Source organism: Macaca thibetana, chromosome 18, assembly GCF_024542745.1.
Source record: "Macaca thibetana thibetana isolate TM-01 chromosome 18, ASM2454274v1, whole genome shotgun sequence".
Classification (NCBI taxonomy): domain Eukaryota; kingdom Metazoa; phylum Chordata; class Mammalia; order Primates; family Cercopithecidae; genus Macaca; species Macaca thibetana.
In genome coordinates this window covers 66437915-66462568 of record NC_065595.1, presented here as the reverse complement: position 1 = coordinate 66462568, position 24654 = coordinate 66437915, and the positions used below count along the sequence as shown (strand labels likewise).

At 45.3% G+C, this 24654-nt stretch overlaps 1 protein-coding gene across 2 annotated transcripts in view; it reads left to right on the top strand.

Annotated features, from left to right (window-relative positions):
- The first annotated feature begins 1179 nt into the window (after nt 1-1179).
- The window catches only part of LAMA1 (laminin subunit alpha 1), a 165800-nt gene continuing 142325 nt past the window's right edge, over nt 1180-24654 (top strand). The window contains exon 1 of one of the 2 annotated variants that reach the window (XM_050767166.1): nt 1180-1327. In XM_050767166.1, the coding sequence (XP_050623123.1) occupies nt 1255-1327 (73 nt within the window). In that variant the 5' untranslated portion in view covers nt 1180-1254. The remainder of the gene's footprint in view (nt 1328-24654) is intronic. The other variant, XM_050767164.1, reaches the window with a different exon arrangement.

Here is a 24654-nt window from a genome sequence, read left to right as displayed (position 1 = left end):
TAAGTGTTAAAAAACATAATAGTATTATGAGACATTGTCCCTGTATATTTATATAAAATATATATATATAGAGAGAGAGAGAGAGAGAGTATATGGGACATTGTTCCTGTATATTTATATTGAGAAAATGTGAAATCTGCAAAGTGTTATGAATACTTTTTTTTTTTTGAGACGAAGTCTCACTCTGTCTCCCAGGCTGAAGGGCAGCGGTGTGATCTCAGCTCACTGCAACCTGGCTCCAGGGTTCAAGCAATTCTCCTGCCTCAGCCTCTCGAGTAGCTGTGACTGCAGGCGCCCATCACCATAGCTGTGACTGCAGGCGCCCATCACCACGCCCGGCTAATTTTCGGATTTTTTTTAGTAGAGACGGGGTTTCACCATGTTGGCCAGGCTGGTTTTGAACTCCTGACCTCAAGTGATCCACCCGCCTCGGCCTCCCAAAGTGCTGGAATTACAGGCGTGAGCCACTGTGCCCAGCCAATACTTTTGATAGACAAAAAGAGAGAAAGAAAAAAATCAGAGGAAATTAAAAATTCTTTAACGGGGACCAGACATAGTTTAAAAATAATAATTATTATTATTATAATAACAAAGCAGTTGAAATCGCGTGTCAGGAGCGCTTCCTCTCTCCAGCGGTGAGGGTATCTAATCATAATAATTAAGTCCAAGGGACCTTGCCTTCTTTAGGCAAACAAAGTGGGGAACAAGTTGCAACAGATTTTCAGAACCAATCCTCAAGTCCTCTGCCCACGGCGGCGGGTCGGCCGAGCCTGGGTGGCGTCCCGAGGGTTCGCCTCTCGCCCAGCTCCCGGCAGGGGCGCGTGGGTCCTGGCCCGGGGACTGCAGGGCCGCGGCGGGGCGGGCAGGGTCAGCAGGGCACATACTTTCTCGGAATCCACCCTCCCGGGCCCCCACAGCCCAGTTTCTCCTCCCCTCAGCCCACCTTCTCCGCCCACCTCCTACCCGGAGCCAGGGCGGCGGCCGCGGTCAGCCCGACCTCCCCCACCAGGGGTCCGCGTGCGCGGGATCCCGGCGGCCAAGCTGGGCGCCCCCGGAGGAGGGGTCTGGGCGGCTGGGCCAGGCCGGGCGGGGCGGGGCGCAGCCGGGGTGGGTGTGTCCGAGGGCGGCTGGAGGGAGGGGCGGCCGGGACGCCAAGGGCGGCGGGGCCGCGGCAGCTCAGACTCGAGTCCGGCGGAGCGTTCCAGGCGGGCGCGCGGCTTTCTCCCCAGACCCACCGAGCGGCGAAAAGGCGAGATGCGCGGCGGCGGCGCGTGGGGCGTGCTCCTGGCCTCGCTGCTGTGGGTCGCCGCGCGGTGCCAGCAGAGAGGTGAGCCCGGCCCGGGTCCCTGGGTCCTCGGGTCCCGGTTCCCCGCAGACGGGCGGGCGGGGGCGGGCGCGGGCGGGCGGGGGCGGCCGCGGACAAAGCCCGTCGCGTTGGAGCTGCTGGAGACCGGGCGCGCATCCTGGTGCACCTCGGACTGGGGGCCTCTGACACGTGGGTCTCCCGCGCCGGCCGGGGAGGGCGGGATGGGGACGCCGCTCCTGGAGGACGCTGCCCGCTCTTCGCAAGCTTAGGCTTTAACCTCCTCGGGCTTCGGGGGTCGTCTAGCCTCGCCTCTGGCTTTTGCGGAACTTAGTGACCCAGGAGCGCCATCTACGCGAGCAGTGCTGGGGGTGGCGGGAGCGGGCGCCTGGGGGTGCTTTCAGTGCCCCGGCTGCGCGGGCAGGGGTGGCGGGGCTGCTGGCCGGGCGCGGGGAAGGAATGGGGAAAGAGCTCCCCCGAATCGCCCTCACTGTCCGGCTGCGCAAGCTGGGTCGCCGCGGTCGGGGAAGGGCGGATTCCTCGGGGCCACTCGCTGCCGGGCGGGCTAGTGGGGAGAGACGCGGCGAGAAGCGCGCCCCTCGCCAGCGGCCCCGGGCAGGGGGACCCGCAGGCGGCGTTCAGGGCACTGATGCGCCTTCCCGACCCTCGGTCTTTGTGCAATCGGCGAAGTGGCCAAACCCGTTCATTCCCCGCGCAGGTTTGACCGTGGGCGCGCCGGGGCGAGGGACCGGCGGAGAAGGGAGCACCTTGCATGCGCGTTGCAAGGATTGAGAAGACAAACTCAAAGCGAATTTTCAGTTTCTGTTTTTGCGGGCGAAGCGGGAGAGAGAGAGAGAGAAAGAAAGGAGAGAATTCTTTTCCCTTTGGGGGGACAAACCCGGTCCCCACGCCACCCCTAGTCTTCGCAGCGTGGCTTCGTGTTGGCTAGACAGTCACAAATACTTGCTGAAAACAGGTTGAAGTATACAGCACTTGACAATGGGCGTATTCCCACAAATACAAACTTCATTAAAAAAAAAAGTACAGGTCAAAAGTAGTGGGCGGAGTTCGCAGTGCCCTCGTGGGAAACGTGTGTTTGGGCATTGTGCTGAGTTTTGAGCTCTGCAGAAACGCGACCATCTCATTCATTCAAGCATTCATGATGGAAGCACTGGACCGGAGCTGGAAACGCAGCTTTGAATAGCTGCGAGTCTGCTGCGCGGAGCCGGGCTGGGAAGAGGGAATTTACATAGTTATCAGCCAGAAGAAAGGAGCCTTTGGGGAGGGAGAGGAGCCTTAGAGGACTTCGAGCGGACTCCTGTCTATCAGGCTGCTGAAAGTGAACAAGTCTCAGTTTCCCACAGGGTAGAGAAAGAGCAGCTTGCCTCAGCTTATTGTTCCCCGAAACTGAAAGTCTTAGGCTGGGGAGATGGCCTGAAGGTTGTCCTGGTCCCTCGGGGCTCGGCACTTGGCCTGCCAGTTATGAGTGGTGTTTGGAGAAAGTGGGACCTCATGGGGCTTTCCTGCTTTGAGATGCTGCGGAAAACCTCCCAGGGCAGGAGCCCTTTAATGTTGCATATCGCATTCCCTGTTTGCGTTCTGAACCCCACCAGCCCTCACCCTTCCTCACGAGCCTCCTTGAGCAGTTTTGATTTTTTTTTTTTTTGAGATGGAGTCTTGCTGTCGCTAGGCTGCAGGCTGGAGTGCAGTGGCGCCATCTCCGCTCACTGCAACCTCCCATTCCCGGGTTCAAGCGATTCTTTTGCCTCAGTCTCCCGAGTAGCTGGGACTACAGGCGTGTGCCACCACGCCCGGCTATTATTTATTTATTTATTTTTGTATTTTTAGTAGAGACAGGGTTTCCCCATATTGGCCAGAGTAGTCTCGAACTCCTGACCTCGTGATCCGCCCGCCTCGGCCTCCCAAAGTGCTGGGATTACAGGAGTGAGCCACTGCGCGCGGCCTGATTTTTTTTTTTTTTTTTAAAGAAACGATTTTGTGCCCCGTGAATAGCATGAATGATTAGTAAAGTTGTGTGTTTTGGTGATAATACAATAATCCTGGCCTGCAAATCACCTGCTAGTTAGCTGTCTGGTGTTAGTTTTTAGAATAACTTATTCTCTATTGACGTTCAGATTGTTAGACATTCCGAATCATTTCTGCAGTCTCTCTGGGTTACCTTACAACTTATACTATATGACCTGATGGCTCACTTTCCTTTGAAATGTAATCAGTTTCAAGTGAGCTCCTTCTAAGTATTGAATAGGAGGTATTGTGTTTGTAAAAATAATGTGTTAAATTCATGGCTGGCAAATCACAGGAAATTATGGTAGCTTCATCACTTTTGTTGGAAACCAGCCCCTCTTTTTTTCTGAATAAAATAGACAATTCTAAGTACAGGAAAAAAATCTACGAGTAAAAGAAAATTCACTTCATTCTCATATATGACATAGTATTCAAATTTAGCAAGTATATACTCCACTGTAAAGTATGCAAGCCTGAATGCATTTCAAAGGTGTATTTTTCTTTTCTGTTGCTGTATTCTCTAACTAAGGGCCCATGAAAAATACTGATTGTAGCAGTTGGAAACAAGGGTATGTGTAATAGAAGCATCACTGCCCACCTCCTACATAGCCTGGACTTTAGTCCATTCTTTTTTTCCCTCTTTTTTTCCAGACATTAAATATGAAGCCTACACCTGTAGTTAATCTAGTGTGATTGAGAATTCAGATGCAACAAGAATATTAGAATAAATACATATACTGATCTTTAGTGTCTTGTGCCACTGCTTTATAATTGCACTGCTTTATAAACTCATATCATAAAATGTTTCTGGGACCATTTATTTCAGGGTAATGGTCCTTGAAACACCCTACCGTTTTATACTAATTCATTCATAAAATCCTATGGATATTCATTTTCATGTACAGTAAATTGTTATGGGGAAATAACACAAGCTCTATCTTTAAGCTTCAGGTGTTTAATTCTCTGGCTTTACTAGCTATGGCAAATTGGGTACATGACCTGTGCTTTAGTTTCACCATCTGTAAAATGGGAATAATAATAGTGCCTATCTGGAAGGGATGTTAATGATTAAATGAAATAATGTGAGAAAAGTTCTTAGACCAGTACCTAGTACAGGGTTAACCCCCAACAAGCAAGTTTATCTATATTCATCACTATTACTATTTTATAAAGAACTATATATTTTTAAACTGTATTCTCCAAAATGCATAATTGTCTAGAAATTTGGAGTCTAGATTTGGAATCAAATAGTCTTGGGCTCAAATGCCAGACCTGTCACTATGATTAGCTACGGCCATGGCTAAGTTTCTTAACTTCTCTGAATGTCAGCTTTCTATCTATAAAATGGATAGCATTGATATAATTAAATAATATGTGAAACATATTGGCACGGTGTAAGGCGTGTCAGGTACTCAGTGCATGATGGTTATTACTGTTATGCCTATTGTACTTGCTCATTGCTCATCATCCTGGACATCCTGTCTCTTTCATTGCTGAAATCCGTTTGGTCATTAAGACTTGTTGATTTTACCTCCTGAAAATCTGTGCAGTCTCTTTCCCCTCACTGCTGGCTAGGCTTAGGAATTGTTTGTTTTTCTCAGGAAATAGTGCGATGGTTCACCCAGCAGGCCAGCAGCCTCACCTGTTCTCCCTCCTCAGCAGTGCCATCACTGCGATGTTTCTAGAAACACCATCTCCATAACTGCTCCTACTCCTGTTTAAAATTCTTCCCATTTCTCACCGTTTCTTTATCAAATTACTTAATGTTCCCCAATGTGACTGACTTTCCTTCCTTTGTGTTTAAGCAAGTGGTCTTCTTCCAAGGTGTGCCCTTTTCACTCCACATCCCTCTCCTGGGCCCACCGTCTGGGTTTAGATTATGTGCCCCAAACGCCTCGCTTTATCAGATGCACAAAATGACAGTGTCCTGCTGCGTCACATTGTGGGTAAAGCAAGGAGGCTGGGACCCCAGCTGGCCTGCTGTCTCAGAGCTGAGAGGCGTTATCTGGGACACGCCTGCACCTATTTGTAGCTAACCAGTGTTTCCTGGAACATGTGCTATTAAGTGCTGGACACGTCTTTCATTTGGGTTCTAAAGAACCCTGGAAAATCTTCCCAGCTCTCTCTCTGCTGAAGTATTTGTTAGACCACCTTCCCTGCACTCCCAGGGCTTTCCCTGCTCAATCCTATTGTCTTGCCTGTCATGGGGCCAGTAATTGGCTTGCTTATCTGTCTCACCTTCTCTCTCAGTCTTCTCAAGGGCAGGGACTGCTTTATTCATATCTGCCGGTTCATTGCTTTACAGTGTTTTTAGCAGTTAGTAGCCACTTCTTATTGCTGAGCTGAGTTGAAATGAACATCTTTATTTAGGAATCAAGTAACTTTATTTTTTTTTTTATTTTTTTATTTTTTTTTTGAGAGATGGAGTCTCGCTGTGTCTCCCAGGCTGGAGTGCAGTGGTGTGATCTGGGCTCACTGCAAGCTCCGCCTCCCGGGTTCATGCCATTCTCCCACCTCAGCCTCCCAAGTAGCTGGGACTACAGGCGCCCGCCACCACGCCCAGCTAGTTTTTTGTATTTTTAGTAGAGACGGGGTTTCACCATGTTAGCCAGGATAGTCTCGATCTCCTGACCTCGTGATCCACCCGCCTCAGCCTCCCAAAGTGCTGGGATTACAGGCTTGAGCCACCGCGCCCGGCCAAGTAACTTTAAAAATATTTTGAATAGCTGGACGCGGTGGCTCACGCCTGTAATCCCAGCACTTTGGGAAGCTGAGGCAGGTGGGTCACCTAAGGTCAGGAGTTCAAGACCAGACTGACCACCATGGAGAAACCCCGTCTCTACCAAAAATACAAAAAATTAGCTGGGCACTCAGGTGGCACGCACCTGTAGTCCCAGCTACTCGGGAGGCTGAGGCAGGAGAATCGCTTGAACCCTGGAGGCGGAGGTTGTGGTGAGCTGAGATTGCGCCATTGCACTCCAGCCTGGGCAACAAGAGCGAAGCTCCGTCTCAAAAAATATATATATATATATATACACACACACACATATGTAAATACATATATGTATATATATTTATTTTGAATAGATAGTCCATATTTATGGTACAGAATGCAAAAGGTACTATAGATAGAAAAAAAGTTAAGATTTGGCTTTTTTTTACTCTCTTTTGAGGTAACCACTGGCTTTAGTTTTTTGGGTAAGCTTCCAAAGATGTTTCTTCAGGTAACTTTTAAAAGCAAGCTACATCATAAAACCCACTTCTTCTCTAATAGTGTAAGAGGGGCACCAGTGATTTTCTGAGGAAACATGGATGCATGGAACAGTATCCCTCTGTCCACCGCCCTCCCCTCATACTAACTTCTTTACTAGACCTTGTGCGGGATATTGACACATCATTTAGTAAATGTATATACTTGCAACCTCTTCACCTTGCAACTTGTCCTTCCAAGTAGGGCTTTGACAGAAAGGTATTGTTAGAGCAGTGTTTCCTAGATCTTTTGGGGTTTAAAAACTTGATTGATTTCATGGCATTGTACTACTTCTAAAAGTATTGTTTACTGTAGTATTAATAAGCTATTTTTAAGCCATAGAGAATTTTTAAAAATATATTTTAGAACTTTATGATTTATGATATAGAGAAGTTGAGTTTGAGAATAATTCTATTACACGTTAAGGGTAAGTTAATGTATTGACCGATAGGTATGACTTATTACTGGAACACTATGGCAGGTACAGAAAATCTTTATTTAAAAAAATTTCTAATGAATAAGTTAAATCTGTACCTTGAATATAAAAATTAATTGATAGCAACTGGACAGCACTCTGGAACTTAGACTTTAGCTGAAGTTTTTCGTTACATTCCTCAGGAATGTTTGGATGAACCACATAAACTATCGTCTCCTAAGAATGATGTATGTAGTTATTTACAAGTTTGCAAATAATTCTTTTACTTGTGTTATTTCTAAAATATCAATATGCATCCATGGACAATAGAATAAACCAAGGCATTGCAAAATTAATGAGGAGAAAAAACCCTGCATAGAAGTAATTTAGTTAAGGTCATGAACTTTGGTTCTGTTGGAACATGTCTGTCAGGGAGCTATTTCAGCATAAAACACCACACGATAGCAGGGTTCATTGTATTTTCACCCCCCTTTATACTGGGGGTGACAGTGTCCAGAGGAACCATTTGATAATAAATAGCACAGAGTCTTCCCACTTGTGTCTTTGTTTTCTAAGGCTGGCTCAGGACAGCTTTCTTTGGGTTAACTTGTTCCTCATCTTGCTTGGGGGCAAGAGGCAGACAATGGAGGCAGTGAGATTCCAGATCAGCTTGGGTGGGTAACATTCTTGCCTAGGTAAGCTTTTATCTCGAAGTGTTCATTCAGAAATGGTGATGGAGAAATACCACTGCAAAATCACCAGTGTGATTTCAGTGTGTGTGCACATTTTTTTAAAATCAACCATTTGAAGTTTGAATCTCCTCATTCCGAAGTTATCTTTGAAGTCTGATCTGCTGGCCCAGCAGGCAGTGTGACTGACATTCTTGTGCCAGAGAACCTCCTGTATTGCTGGTGGGAATGTCAGATTTAGATCAATGAGTATTTATGGAAAGTGCCATCTTTTCTCATTCCCAAAAGTATTTCCTGCATCTTGTTCCATTGCTCCATAGTTTCCTGCCAGAACCTCAGGAGGTTCTCTATGACAATAGCAGCGTTAAAGAAGATGCTTAAATTTAGCAGATGATTTTTAGTTAAAAGAGAACAATTAGAAGTTGGGACGGGGGGAGGGAAAAAAAATCCTCACACCACAGTGTTGATTATGATACACCATGCTTTTTTCTTTGTTTTTCCTTTGGCACGGAGTCTCACTCTGTTGCCCAGGCTGGAATACAGTGGCTCAATCTCTGCTCACTGTGACCTCTGCTTCCCAGTTCAAGCAATTCTCCTGCCTCAGCCATATTGGTCAGGATGGTCTAGGTCTCCTGACCTCGTGATCCACCCACCTCGGCCTCCCAAAGTGCTGGGATTACAGGCGTGAGCCACTGCGCCCGGCCAGCCGGCTGCTTTTTATCGGGTCTCTGATGCTAGCCTGTGTCCTTTCGTTTAATCTAGGCCCACACTGCAGTTACAGTAAGCCCGCCAAAATACCGCCTTCATAATGTGCTGCCTCAGCTTCTGCCCACCTGCTGTGGCCCTGTGTGATCCCTCCAAGTTCGGTCACAGCTACCCTGCCCTTCTCCACACTTTTCTGTAGCTGAACTATTAGCTTCCATTGCAGGGGTCTCCTTCCTGTCTAACGTCACGTGGCATGTTGACTTGCAGCTGTGTGATTTGGTTACGTGACTCTCTCACCCAAAATGTATTCCCATTTCCCACTGAAAACCTCACCTGACAACTCATGCACAGGCTGCAACATACCAACCCCAGGACAACCTTGATGTGATGGCCTGTTTCAACTGTCTCACTTCTGAATATGCATTGTATTTTGTGATAAATTGGGGTTTCCACCCAGCCAGAGTTGCCATCCGCTCCTCCTTTGAATGGCTGGTCCAGAATGCCATAAGCCAGTGTCAAAAAGAAGGGACATATCTGTTTCGAAGATCAAAACCTTAGCTCCCAGCATTTCTTTGACTACACAGACAACTCCAGGGGGCGTTCTAGTGTTAAAACCTGGGTCATTAGAAGCGGGAGGACAGTAACACCGAGGAACTCCCCACAGGTAGTCAAGTTGTCTGAGGAACCATAAAGCCATTCCTCAGACTCTGGATAACAAACCCAGCCCTGGCCCCTCTGTGGGTATGAGGTCCTTCAGCCTCTTAGACTTTGCGTCATCCAATCACGTGGATTGCAGTTCATTTGATCTGGGTAGGAACCAAAATCTGTGCTTCAGAAAACCTTTTCCCATTTTGTATCCAGAGGCACAAGGACCTTTTCAGTTGGTCTTCAAGCAGACCCTTTGGATTTCTGGTCTAAATGGTTGTTTGCAGAGCTCTTCCTGCCACTGCTTGCTTTCTGTCCCTGCTGCTGTGTCCTCTGGTGGGCCGGTACTCTTTCCCCGCCCCTCAAAATCCACAGTTTGTCTCTTCAGCCCTTTTATCTGAATCTCCAACTCTGCCATTTTTACCTTTACTTCAGTACAAAATGAGTTTTTTCGACTCTTTGCAGCTTCACTCCTGGCTTCATGGGCATACTTTTGTTCATTCTACAAGTTTGGAATGGGGAGAATTGGAGATAATGCATCCACATATGAATGCTTTTGGAAGCTCCCAGTGTTTTTCTTTAAAAGGGAGTTAGCTTTTTTTCTTTTTTTTCTTTTTTGAGACAGAGTCTGGCTCTGTCACCCAGGCTGGAGTGCAGTGGCACAATCTCGGCTCACTGCAACCTCTGCCTCGCGGGTTCAAGCGATTCTCTTGCCTCAGCCTCCTGAGTAGCTGGGAGTGGCCTGTCACCACACCCAGCTAATTTTTGTATTTTTAGTAGAGACAGAGTTTCACCGTGTTGGCCAGGCTGGTCTTGAACTCCTGACCTCAAGTGATCCGCCTGCCTCAGTCTCCAAGAGTGCTGGGATTACAGGTATGAGCCACCATGCCTGGCTGGGAGTTAGCATTTTATTTTTTATATTTATTTATTATTATTATTATTATTATTTTTGAGACGGAGTCTTGCTCTGTCGCCCAGGCTGGAGTGCAGTGGCGCGATCTTGGCTTACTGCAAACTCTGCCTCATGGGTTCATGCCATTCCCTGCCTCAGCCTCCTGAGTAGCTGGGACTACAGGTGCCCGCCACCATGCCTGGCTAATTTTTTGTATTTTTTAGTAGGGAACAGTGTTTCACCGTGGTCTTGATCTCCTGACCTCGTGATCCGCCTGCCTCGGCCTCCCAAAGTTCTGGGATTACAGGCGTGAGCCACCATGCCCGGCCTTTATATGTATTTTTTTGAGATGGAGTCTTGCTCTGTTGCCTAGGCTGAAGTGGTGGAGTGCAGTGGCGCCATCTTGCCTCACTGAAACCTCTGCCTCCCAGGTTCAAGCGATTCTCCTGCCTCAGCCTCTTGAGTAACTGGGACTACAGGCACATGCCACCACGCCTGGCTAATTTTTGTGTAGAGACAGGGTTTCACTATGTTGGTCAGGGTTGTCTCGAACTCCCCATCTCGTGATCCGCCTGCCTCGGCCTCCCAAAGTGCTGGGATTACAGGCGTGAGCCACGAGAGTTAGCATTTTAGAGTTAACACCTCATTGGAGAGGAGAATAGTATTTCCTTGTAGGAGTACTGTCATTTCTATTTAGTTTTTAAATTTTTTTTTCATGCACTTGCTCATTCATTGATGCACTCATTCATTCATGCACTGAAGACACTTTGGGACCTCCACTCTTCCAGGCCCTGGGTCAAGGATGTTCAAAGTTAGTGTGTCTGGAGAGCCCTGTTCTTGGCTGCCTTCCTCACTGTGAATCCATGGCACTTCTTGACTTTCTTGGTGTGTTTGTTTTTGAAAGTCCAAGGAACTGAAAAGTGTGTATATCAAAAGGAGTTTTCTGGCCGGGCGTGGTGGCTCATGCCTGTAATCCCAGCACTTTGGGAGGCCGAGGCGGGTAGATCTCAAGGTCAAGAGCTCGAGACCATCGTGGCCAACATGGTGAAACCCCGTCTCTACTAAAAATACAAAAATTAGCTGGGAGTGGTGGTGCGCGCCTGTAGTCCCAGCTACTTGGGAGGCTGAGGCAGGAGAATCGCTTGAACCTGGGAGGTGGAGGTTGCAGTGAGCTGAGATTGCGCCATTGCACTCCAGCCTGGTGACAGAGCAAGGCTCTGTCTAAAAAAAAAAAAAAAAAAAAGCTTCCCAGGTGATTCCACTGTGCAGCCAGGGTTGAGAACCACTCAGGTAATATCATAAATTTTGTAGGTGAATGCAGTTTACACAGCAACGCAAGGAGGCAGGATCTGCCACCACCCCTTGCTTTGTCTGTAGGGTGGAAGTTGGGGCATTGATCCCATCCTGCCCACCGCGGCCCACAGGCTAGTGCTCTGTACATAACAGATGTGGAATACTCGGGTCCCAACTGACTCTCCTCACTTCATGTCTATTTCCTGATATTCTCACAGCTCTGTGAAGTGGGGATAACAACACCCACACATCTCAGAGCTGTGAGCAGTCCGTGCACTTAGAGATCACGTTGGATCAGTGACGTGGCTCAGGGAAAGCCGGTTTCTTCTGTGTCCCCATTGTCCTTTGTGTAGCGTTTTTCACTTGGAAAGGTCTCACCCAACGCATCATTGTTGCACTTGTGTTTAAAGGGGCTTCCCCACAGTTGAGTCTTGCTTTGCTGACTTGGTCATTCACCAAGACCCTTCTTTCTTTGAAAAATACTCTTGATCATGTATGACATTTACAGTCCTCATGTTTTGGGATAAAGTCTCGTGTTGCAGAATTGGGTGTTGATTGATCTGGTGTTGCACTGAATTGTTCATTCTTTAACAAATTCATCCAAAATTTAGTAAGTGTCTTCCATATTCAGACATTATTCTGTGCTGCATCCCTTCTTTCTCAATGCCTTTACATGGACAGGTCACAGGAGCCTTTTCTCTGGGATTAACTGGGCTACCCCCTTCTCCCCTGATACAACCTGCTGATCTCCTCTTGCACCTTCTCATGTCTGGTGACTCCAGGGTCTGGCTGTCTTTATTCACCTACTGCTCCGGTCCTCTTCTGCTTATTTATTTATTTATTTATTTATTTATTTATTTATTTATTGAGATGAAGTCTCACTGTCTTGCCCAGGCTGGAGTGCAGAGGCGCTATCTCAGCTCACTGCAACCTCCGCCTCCCGGGTTCAAGTCGTTCTCCCACCTCAGCCTCCCAAGTAACTGGATTACAAGCACCAGCCATCATGCCCGGCTAATTTTTGTATTTTTGTAGAGATGGGGTTTCCCCATGTTGGCCAGGCTGGTCTTGAGAACTCCTGACCTCAGGTGATCCACCTGCCTTGGCCTCCCAGGGTGCTGCGCTTACAGGTGTGAGCCAGTGTGCCTGGCCTGCTCTTGTCTTTAATTGATAATTCATTATGCACTTGCTTTTCTGGCCTCCTTCAGAAGTTCTCCTCAATATTTGGCTTGTTATTTCTCTTCCACCCAACAAAACAAGAGCCATTTTCCTTTCCATGTCCCTGTCACACACAGACACACATGCACACACACACCCCTTACACATCTGCCTGTATTGACTTACAGACCAGCTGCTTACCTGGCTTCCCTGCTACAGGCACTTGGAGAAGTATCACACTGATCCCAACTGAGCAGAGCCAGAACCTGGAACTGGGCCTGTCCGCAGGGTGGAGCAGGTTCTTCTGGAAGGGCCAGTCCAGCTGCAAGTGTGGGATGAAGTCTCACGTAGCATGTAGTGTAACAGTTTTCCAAGAGCCCGGAAAGCTGTTGGCATTGGAAGCTCCCCCTGAGTTAATGGACGGTGAGGTTGACCGTGTCATCCCATGCCTGTTGAATTGCTTCAGTGGCATCTCATTCTCTATTGAGTGGGACTTCCAAGGCCCTGCTCAGACCTCTCCACAGCCTCTTCTCCGACTGCTAACCACATCTTGACCATTCTGTGACAGCTGTAGTTCCATCACGTGATCTTTATTTCACCTATGGCACTCTGACTTATTCCAGCCCACCCTGTCATCCTTCTTATTGTTTCCATAGTGATTTCTCTGTACATCTGACCAGTACATCATTTTGCACCTATTTGTTAACTTGCCTGTCTCTCCTTAAGGGCCAAGATGTTTGCCTATATTTGCTGTGCCTAGCACAGTGCCTGACATACAGAGTAGATTCTGTAAATATTTGTTGAATGAACAAATTCAAAATACAGACAAGCAATGGAAATCTATTAATAGTAGGTATTGGCTGGACGCGGTGGCTCACGTCTGTAAGCCTAGCACTTTGGTAGGCCGAGGTGGGTGGACCATGAGGTCAGGAGTTCAAGACCAGCCTGGCCAACATGATGAAACCCTGTCTCTCAAAAAAAAAAATAAAAAAATAAAATAAAAATTAGCCAGGCGTGGGGGTGGTTGCCTGTAATCCCAGCTACTCAGGAGGCTGAGGCAGAGAATTACTTGAATCCAGGAGACGGAGGTTGCAGTGAGCTGACATCGTGCCACTGCACTCCAGCTTGGGCAACAGAGTGAGACTCTGTCTCAAAAAAAAAAATAGTGGGTATTATTTAGAGATCAGACAGATGGGCAGAGGGGGTTAGGGAAGTCACTAGTGAGGAAGCAGAGCGAAGATCTCCTGGGGAAGGGCAGGGGCTGGCTCCAGAAGGCTAGGAGACCTCAGTCACCCAGGCATTTTTTTTTTTTTTTTTTTTTTTTTTTAGACGGAGGCTTACTCTGTCACCCAGGGTGAAGTGCAGTGGCACAATCTCGGCTCAATGTAACCTCCGCCTCCTGGGTTTAAGTGATTCTTCTGCCTCAGCCTCCCGAGTAGCTGGGACTACAGGCACCCACCACCATGCCTGGCTAATTTTTTTTTGTATTTTTAGTAGAGATGGGGTTTCACCATGTTGGCCAGACTGGTCTCGAACTCCTAACCTCAGGTGATCCACCACCCATCTATCTTGGCCTCCCAAGGTGCTGGGATTACAGGCGTGAGCCACCACACCCGGCCTAAGGCAGGATTTAAAGACAGGGAACAAGGAAGAATCCAGGTAACTAGACTAAGAAAGAGAATGGACAGACCTTTTTGGAACCAAGGCCTCCGCTCACTTTTTTTTTTTTTTTTTTTTTTTTTTTTTTTTTTTTTTTGAGATGGAGTCTTGCTGTGTCCCCCAGGCCGGAGTGGAGTGATGTGATCTCAGCTCACTGCAAGCTCCGCCTCCCGGGTTCACGCCATTCTCCTGCCTCAGCCTCCCCAGTAGCTGTGACTACAGGCGCCCGCCACCACGCCCGGCTAATTTTTTGTATTTTTAGTAGAGACAGGGTTTCACCATGTTAGCCAGGATGGTCTCGATCTCTTGGCCTCGTGATCCGCCGGCCTCGGCCTCCCAAAGTGCTGAGATTATAGGCGTGAGCCACCATGCCCAGCCCCAGGGAGGATTTAAAGACAGGGAACAACGAAGAATCCAGGTAACCAGACTAAGAAAGAGAATGGATAGACCTTTTGGAACCAAGGCCTCCGCTCACATTACTTTTTTTTTATTTTTTTTATTTTTGAGACGAATCTTGCTCTGTCGCCCAGGCTGGAGTGCAGTGGCGCGATCTCAGCTCACTGTAAGCTCTGCCTCCCGGGTTCACGGCATTCTCCTGCCTCAGCCTCCCGAGTAGCTGGGACTACAGGCGCCCGCCACCACGCTATGCCCGGCTGATTTTTTGTATTTTTAGTTCACCGTGTTAGCCAGGATGGTCTCAATCTCCTGACCTCGTGATCCGCCCGCCTCGGCCTCCCAAAGTTGCTGGGATTACAGGTGTGAGCCACCGCGACCGGCAGCGACCGGCAGGCCTCCACTCACATTCTAAACCAGAATACAAGGACAGGAACAAGCTAGCAGCAAAAACAAGAAATTCAGACACTCTCTGCACTCATGAGTGGAGTCCAAGTACGGATACAGAAAATCCACAGAATCTAGTAACTAGGAGGACCCTGATGACTTGAAGACATTATTAATCTGGCATATTCTTATCTACCCAGTCAATGCAAAGAAGAAATGGATTACATTTTTTGTAATAGGATTATTTACTGATGATGAGTATTCCATCCAACCTTAAAACTTACATTATACTCAACAAAAACTTATTTCTAGCTTTAGAGCCATTGATCTCTAGGCATCTCAAGCCAGAAATTCATTAACACACATAGTCAACAAGTATTTGTTGAGTTTCTAGAAAGTGCCATCCATACAGGTGACTTGTACTCCAGACCCCAGTGCTAGGAGTCAAGCATGAGAAATGTCTAAGGATCCTACTAAGTGTGTTCCTCAGTACAGATTTGGGAGAGATTTCTGTTTCTGAAAGTCTCAGACACCTATGTCACTCCATTTATTGCTGTGGGATAGTATCATTGTCAACAGAAAGAGAATTGTAATTAAACACTACATTTCTACTGCATGAAGTCTCCTTTTAAAGAATATGACTTCAGAATACTCTAGTGTGACTGCAGACTTGTTGGCATTTGCTGAGTAGTGATATTTTTACATATAGCAGAGGTTTTTTTTGGTTTGTTTTGTTTTTAAGGGAACTGTACCTGTATGGCTTTAAAGGGCTTTCTTTAAGTGAGAGAACAGCTGTTCTCCTCCAGGCGTTCTGGTCTGAGACTTCCTCCTCCTCTCTGGAACAGAACAAAGGCATACAGAATTTATGTCACAGATGGATTTTTTGTTTGACAAAAATCACTTATTACTAAACAAAAGAATGACCCATTCTCTTTAGAAATATGAGCATAACATCTCCTGTGTCTTTGGTGGTTTCTAACTTTGTTGGTTTACTTTTAATTATTATAATTGACTGAATTTAAATGGGCCCTGTTTTAGATGATCAAAGTTTCCTTGAAAATGTGTATATAAGATGGTTTTCAGTAAAGGGAATAATTTCAAATTCATTATTAAAATAAATCCAAAATAATATTTGAAGGAATTGGCTAACAAAGAAAATAATGCCTTGGTCACTGTTGTAGGGGCCAGATGTGGTGGTCACACCTATAGTCTCAGTACGTTGAGAGGCTGAGGCAGGAAGATCCCTTGAGCCCAGGAGTTCGAGACCAGCCTGGGCAACATAGAGAGACCTCTCTCTCTACAAAAAAAAATAGAAATTAGCCAGGTGTGGTGGCATGCATCTGTAGCCCCAGCTACTTAGGATGCTGAAGCAGGAGGATCACTTGAGCCCAAGAGGTCGAGGCTGCAGTAAGCTTTGATTGTACCACTGTATTCTAGCCTAGTCCACAGGGTGAGACCCCATCTCTAAAAATAAAAATATAAATAAAATGTCTATCTACTTTTTGGTGGATAATGGAAGCCACTGAAGAAGATGGAGATACACGAGGATTGGTTACTCCCTACAATCTGACCGCATAGACACTCACAAGAGAATAACTTGAATCCAACATGCACTTCTGCAGTACACATTATGAACATACCTTTGCTAGGAAGCAGACTCATAACAAGTCCTAGGCCATATCCTCAAACTGATAGTCACAGCTTTCTGTCTTTTTGGGTATTCAGACTTCTCTCTTGGCGATTGGCAGCCTTCCTAATACTAGATACGGGACATTTCAGGGATCAAGTGTCAGGTTCCATCACATTCCTTCAGGATGTGAGTTTCAGGCCACCATGTACTTACAAGAGTGAGGAGAATCTCTGTTTTGACAGTTTTATTGTAGTATAATTTATATACCCTAAACTTCTGCCAGTTGTAAGTGTACAGTTGAATGTTTTTTAGTAAATTTAGAGTGTTATACGATAGTCACCACAATCTGGTGTGAACCTTTCCAAGACTGCAGGAAGTGTCGTCATTTTCGTTTGTGCCCAGCCACTGCTCCCACCCTTACTCTGGCGTCCAGCAATCATCTGCTTTCTGTACTTTGAGAAGTGCCTTTTCTGGAAATGTCATATACATGGAGTCATACAAAATGGAGTCTTTTTTTTTTTTTTTTTTTTGAGATGGAGTCCAGTTCCGTCACACTCCAGCTCTGTTGCCCAGGCTGGAGTGCAGTGGTGTGATCTTGGCTCACTGCAACCTCCACCTCCCGGGTTCAAGTGATTCTCCTGCCTCAGCCTCCTGAGTAGCTGGGATTACAGGTGCCTGCCACCACGCTTGGCTAATTGTTGTATTTTTAGTAGAGGCAGGGTTTCACCATGTTGGACAGGGTAGCCTAGAACTCCTGGCCTCAAGTGATCTGTCTGTCTCGGCCTCCCCAGAGTGCTGGGATTACAGGCGTGAGCCACCTTACCCAACCAAAATGGAGTCTTTTGTGTGTACTTCTTTCACTTAGTATTTTCTGGGTTCATCTATGTTGAAGTGTATATCAATAATGTTCTACTTTATTGCTGAATAGTATTCCAGTGTGTAGATACACCACATTTTATTTATTCAGTCATCAGTTGATGGACATTTTGATTGTTTTCAGGTTTTTGGAGCTATCAAGAAGAATGCTGTAAACATTCACATACAATTCTTTGTTTAGATATAGGTTTCATTTCTCTTGAGTGAAATTCCTAGAATTAGAATATGGATCATGTGGTAAGTTTGTGTTTTTCAAAGTATCTGCACAGTTTTACAGCCCTACCAGCAGTGTCTGAGTGCTCCGGCTTCCCCACATTCTTACCAACACTATGCGTTACCTTTCTGATGATAGACGTACAATGGGTTCAGAGTGGTATCTTGTGGTATTATTTTGTACTTCTCCAATGATTAATGACATTGAGCATCTTTTCAAATGCTTCTTAGCCATTCATATATCTTTGGTGAAATGTCTATTCAAGTATTTTGACCAATTTTTAATCAAGTTATTTATTTTCTTAGTTAAGAGTTTTGCATATTTCCTGGATACAAAGCCTTTATCAGACATGTAATTTGAAAGTATTTTCTCCCAGTCTATGCTTGTCTTTTTGTTTTCTTAACGGTATGTTTTGCAGTGCCATAGGTTTTTAAAATTTTTTAATTTATTTTTATTTTTATTTTGATGAGCTCTATTTGATCAATTGTTTTCTTTTGTGGGTTATTCTTTTGGTGTCATCTTTGAGAATTTCTTTGCCTAATCCAAGATCACAGATTTTCTTCTGGAAAGTTTGTAATTTAGCTCTTAAATTTAGGTCTTATGATCCATTTGAGTTAGCTTTTGTGTATGGTAAGGAGTCAGGGTGTAAGTTCATTTTTTGCATATAGATATCCAGTGGTCCCAACAATGTTTGTTGAAAATACAAAATCACCTTCGCACCTTTGCCAAAAATCAAATGACCATAAATGTAAGTATATTTTTGGACTCTATTTTGTTCTATTGATCTGTGTGTCTGTTTTTATGCTAATGTCACACTGTCTGGACTTCTTTGGCTTTATAGTAAATTTTGAAACAGTAGTGTAAGTCATTCAACTTTGTTAACTTTTTCTAAATTACTTTAACTGTTCTAGGTCATTTGTATTTCCAATTGTATCAGCTTGCCAATTTCTACAAAAAAAAAAAAAAGAAAGAAAGAAAGAAAGAAAAAAAGCCAGCTGAGATTTTGATAGCAATCGGATGGAATCTATAGATCAATTTCAGGAGAACTGCTGTCTAACAATATTGAGTCTTCCTGTCCATGAATAAGAAATATCTTCTCATTCATTTAAATCTTCTTTAATTTCTCCCCCAAAATTTTTAAAGGTTTTCAGTGTATAACATTTCTTTCATTGAATTTTTCTTGAATTTCTTGAATTTTCTTGAATTTCTTTCATTCATTTTTTTGTTGTTGTTATTGTTCAAGTATTTTGTTCCTTTTGAATAAAGAAGCCTGGTGTGGATGGAGAACTGATCCAGCCTTTCTGTGGCTCTCCTGTTTCCAGGATCCTGTTACTACAATTTTGGTTGGCCCAGCTGTACAGTTGCATGCACCCTACTGGGACAAAAACCTCAGGCTAGCCCGGCTGTGAGCTTTCCCCATTCATTTTCTACCAATTTCACTACTTTTGCTGATAAGATCATCGGTGGCTAGCCTGTAATCCCAGCACTTTTGCTGATCAGGAGATCGAGACCATTAGGCATGTCCGGTGGCGGGCGCCTGTAGTCCCAGCTACTTGGGAGGCTGAGGCAGGAGTAAACCCGGGAGGCGGAGCTTGCAGTGAGCTGAGATCCGGCCACTGCACTCCAGCCTGGGTGACAGAGCAAGACTCCGTCTCAAAAAAAAAAAAAAAAAAAAAAAAAAAAAAAAAAAAAAAGATCATTAGGCATGTCCTTCCGCTCTGCTCTGAGTCAAGCCAGCCTTCTCCATCAGTGGAGCTGCTGGCTTTAGCGGCTAGCCCTGCCTTAGGAAATGCCCCTGCCGACGGGTTGGGGTGAGAATGGAGCCGCCTCTGCTGGAAGGCCGCTCTCTTCCATGCATCTTACCCAAAACTCTAGCAGCTTTTCCTAAAGAAAAGCTTCTCAGTTTGTTGTTTGTCTTAAGGTGATTTTCAGAGTCCTGAAATGGTTGCTTTCGAAAACTTTGTTCACTTACTTGATTTTTTTGGGTGGGAGAGAATTTGTCAACTTCTTTATTATGCTATAGACAGAAGTTGCTCTACATTTTATATATGTACATATGGAATGAGAGGGGGCTCGGGGGGGGAAGAGAGAGAGAGAGAGAGAGTCTTGCTTGGTCACCTAGGCTGGAGTGCAGTGGTGTGATCACGGCTCATTTTAGCCTTGACCTCCTGGGCTCAAGTGGTCTTCCCACTTCAGCTTCCTGGGTAGCTGGGACTACAGACATGCACTACCATGCCCAGCTAATTAAAAAAAATTGTTGCCCAGGCTGGTGGTGTACTCCTGGGCTCAAGCAGTCTTCCTGACCTGACCTCCCAGAATGCTGGGTATGGGTGTGAGCCACGATGCCTAGCTCTAAAATGTAGTTGATGTGGAGACCTTGACTATCATGAATTTCACCAGTGGAAATCTGTTTCTATTAGTCATCATGCCATTAACAATCCACTGATTTTACTAATATCCCATTGCTATATTCTCGCTGGTAATTAACAAAGTGCTGGTGTCATGGAGACAGACAGAGCAGTGTGCCCCTGGAATGTGGGCAGTATTACCGATTGGAGTACCACCAGCTAACTGCCCAGGAAGACACATCACCTGTTTTAATACTAGCTGCTTAACCTGTGTCTCTCACACAAACATATACCATACCACAGTCTAGACTGAAGTATTTTCTTTTTTTCTTACTTTTTTGAGATGGAGTCTTGCGCTGTTGCCCAGGCTGGAGTGCAATGGCGTGATCTCAGCTCACCGCAACCTCCACCTCTCAGGTTCAAGCGATTCCCCTGCCTCAGCCCTCCGAGTAACTGGGATTACAGGCACCCACCATCACGCCTAGCTAATTTTTTGAATTTTTAGTAGAGATGGGGTTTCACTATGTTTGCCAGACTGGTCTCCAATTCCTGACCTCATGATCTGCCCGCCTTGGCCTCCCAAAGTGCTGGGATACAGGCGTGAGGCACCGCGCCTAGCCTACTGAAGTATTTTCAAGCTATTTAACTGGATTTTCACCTTTAGTCAAACCTCAGTAAATAGCTCCAGTTTGAGTAATTGTCAGCACACTCAAAGGAGAATTCTGTGGGAATTGCAGTCCCCAAGAGGAAACAGATGCCAAATTCAAAGAAGGGCTCTTTGGGCTGCTTGGGCCCATAGCCCCAGGAGCTGAAAGAGAGCTGGCACTCTCCTGGAAACCAGTGAGGCCCTTAAACTTGCCAGCCTTCTTCAGAGCTGGAGCCTGGGGGCTGGAGACAGGCAGGGGAGGGCTCCCGGAGGAGAGGGGGTAGAAAGTGCAACCCAGAACTGAAAGGGAGAAAACTCACTGTTCTGTGTGTACATCATAGTGGGGTGTGTAGTGAGGATAGACCATTTGAGTATGACCAGTTTGTTTTAAAAGAAAATACATTAAACAAGACTCACATAAATGTGATTTAAGAGAATGATCTATTAGTGTGGTCCAGCCTGGGTTTTGATTCCTTCATTACCAAAGTTTGGACATAAAGTAAATTTTCCCACACTGTATTATCATAATAAAAATATAGGGAAGAACTTAGGAAATCAAAGGAAACAAATTTTTAATTTTTTCTTGAGAGCAGAAAGAGAGAGAGTGAGAGAGAGAGAAAGAGAAAGGTCCTGAGGCAACTAGGGAGCAGCTTGTCAATTTCTACCAAAAAAAAAAACAAAACACAGCCAAGGGATATTGCTGGACTCGGATGGAATCTATAGATCAATTTGGGGAGAATTGCTCTCTCACCATGTTGAATCTTCCTATCTACAAATAAGAATGATCTTTTTATTCATTTAGAACTTAATTTCTCAAAAAAATTTTATAGGTTTTCAGTGTATTGGTCTTGAATTAATTTGGTTAAGTTTTTTTTACTAAATATTTTATTCTTTTTGAATAAAACTGAGAAATTTATGGTTCTGGGCACTGCCTGTGTGGATGGGGCCTGAACTGCACTGGTTTGACTTAATAGATTTCCCGGGTTGTTACTGAGTTGAACTTGTTCATATGTTGTGTCTTTAATTTTGGAACCCTTGAAGTTTTTCCTCTTAACAGTAAGCCAAAAACCTTTGTTTTAACTGAAGTACCACATTGCCTTTAAAAATTGTTCCCAAAGGTCTCCAAGACTTGAATGAAGATTGAGGAATATGGAGTTCTGGTTAAATAGTGACAGAAAGCTGCTGGAAGGAGTGAGATCTTATGAAGCAGTCTGATGATCTTGTGCCAAGTTTGGCTGAATTGGTTAAACTCAGGGTGTTTGAGCTGGAAAAAAAGTCCAGGGAGATCGTCTAATATCTTTTTTTTTTTTTTTTTTTTTTTTTTTTTGAGATCGAGTCTCGCTCTGATGCCCAGGCTGGAGCGCAGTGGCGCCATCTCGGCTCACTGCAAGTTCCGCCTCCCGGATTCACGCCATTCTCCTCCCTCAACCTCCCGAGTAGCTGGGACTACAGGTGCCCACCACCACGCCTGGCTAATTTTTTGTATTTTTAGTAGAGATGGGATTTCACCGTGTTAGCCAGGATGGTCTCAATCTCCTGACCTTGTGATCCGCCCACCTCGGCCTCCCAAAGTGCTGGGATTACAGGCGTGAGCCACCACGCCCGGCCATTTGATGCTTTTTTAATATCATTGTCTAAGTCAGGATTTAAAATATGGAACAAGGAAGTATTGGGTCTACAGGATGGAAAACCCAGGCAGGCCTCTGCTCCTCAATTCGGTATACTTTATGTTGCTTGCCCCTTTTTAAAGGCCGCTTTTTGGGAAAATACACTCCTTCCCAGGCGTTCCCCATGCAGTTGCACCTGTGTGGTGAATGAGCATGTGCTGCCGCCACAGGAAGTCGGTTCACATGGAGACGTTTGGGATGACCAGCAGAAGAGACTGAGAAGCTGCTTGAGGGAGGCTGCGAGTCTGTAGTATGATGTATGATGTATGTATGCAGCATGACATATGTAGTGTGGAGATCAAAAGAAACAGGATTTAAGAAAGAGAGAAAGATCATTTTTGACAAAAGCTGCTGCAGGTTCAAGTGCACTGAAAGTAAACTGCTTGTTGGGTTTGCCAAGATGGAAGCTATGGAGACCTTGCAAAGGGCATTCTTTTTTTTTTCCAAGACAGAGTCTTGCTCTGTTGCCAGGCTGGAGTGTAGTGGCCCGATCCTAGCTCACTGGTGGCCCGATCCTAGCTCACTGCAACCTCCACCTCCCGGGGTCAAGTGATTCTTCTGCCTCAGCCTCCCGAGTAGCTGGGACTACAGGTGCATGCCACCTGAGCGCCTGGCTAATTTTTTGTATTTTTAGTAGAGATGGGGTTTCACCGTGTTAGCCAGGATGGTCTCGATCTCCTGACCTCGTGATCCACCTGCCTCGGCCTCCCAAATGCCTGGGATTACAGGCGTGAGCCACCGCGCCCGGCCGGCATTCTTAGTGATGAAAAGGAACAGCTTCTCAGTCGGAGCTGAGTGAAGAGAGAATGTGAGGCAAAGAATTGGAGACAATGAAGACAATTATTGTTATATACAGCCTTAATCTAGTAATAGCCTTTTGAAAAAAGAGAAAAACTACCAGGTTCAATGTATATGTGTTTATAAAGAGGCGGTTTAATTTTGGGGGAAAATATAGTGCTAGAACTGAGAAAATATAGTTATCAATCCCAGTGAGAATGACACCAAGGTAATTTAACTCTGTGCACCTGCGATCAGAGTGGTTTATTGTTAAATATATTTGTCTACCGTTGGTGCATAAGGTAAAAGGTAACTCACATGATTTCTTTGTCTGTAAGATGACCCTCTAGATATGTAGTGGAATAAAAGTAGCTCTAATCCTGTGGATCCAGCCACCTTGGGGTCTTCGTGCTGGTGTTCTGTTAGAGGTGGTGACGCATTTGACATCTCAAGTGCCAAATGATTTGATCAGAGGTACTGGCCCCTGGACATTTTTAAGGACAGTTTCTTATCGCAGCTGCCACTAGGTACATGCAGGACCAGTCATGTAAATTGAGGAGCCAGTGCAAAGTGAAAATGTGGGACTCTTTCTTTAAATTATTAAACATTTCAAGACAGTTTCAGCATAGCACTAAACCAAAAGTGATTGTGCATGAAATGGTCCTTAGCACATGCTCCGGGATAGTGAAACAAGGATGCTAAAGTTTTAAAGCATAAGCAAGTAAAATCTGTACAACCAAGTGCAGAAGTGGCAGAAGAAAGGGGAAGAAATAACTAAGACCTCCAGGGTTTTGCAGAAAAGTTCATGGCCTTCGGAAGTGTTTGGGCTGGTTAGAAAACTGGTGTTTTAAGTATTTAAATAAAGGATATAAGTAATGCAAGTGTTATAAACGACATAAGCAAAATTTAATATAGCTGCATTTTCATCCAAAAGGGTTGTCATTATTCAACTTAAAGGCTGCACTTGCTTTTTTGTTTTTCACCTTTAACGATTTAGGGGAGAGGTACAGTGACTTCTCAGGACAATGGGAATGATATGAAATTTTAAATATATTGCATATTGTGGTGCTATTGTGTTTTGCCTAAGGACAAAAATAATTTTAATCTGGTAGAATATTTAAATTGTTGTCCTTGGAAACGAAAGAGAAAACTGCTTCATGATGAATGAATGAAAGTTCTTTTCTCTGCAACTAAACTTGTATACTAAATGAAAACATCACAGTGCCATTGAATGTAAGTATCTAAATGAACCATTGTGAGAGGAGTAGGCGGATACTGGTAACACACTGGTCTTCTGCAGAGATATTTGTGCCTAACTTCTTCATACCATGTGTTTCTCTTACAATCAAAACTTCTGTCTTTTTCAAGGACACCCTGAGCGCATTGCTAGGGAAATGGAACTCTTAACAAAACCCTGCTAAATCCTTTTGCTTACCACCCCCTCTTGTTTTCTGATTAAACTTCTCTTCATCTTCCCACATAAGGGGGTGAAAAGAAATCAAGTGTGTTAAATACCAGACTCCCAGGAGTTGGGATTTGACTTTTCTCTCACTGTTTGTATGGGGTCTTTATTCCCTCCCTCCCTGCCTGTCTCCCTCCCTTCCTTCTCTCTCTCTCTCTCTCTCTCTCTCTCTCTCTCTCTCTCTGTTCTCTTTCTTTCAGTGTCTCTCCCTGTCTTTCTTTCT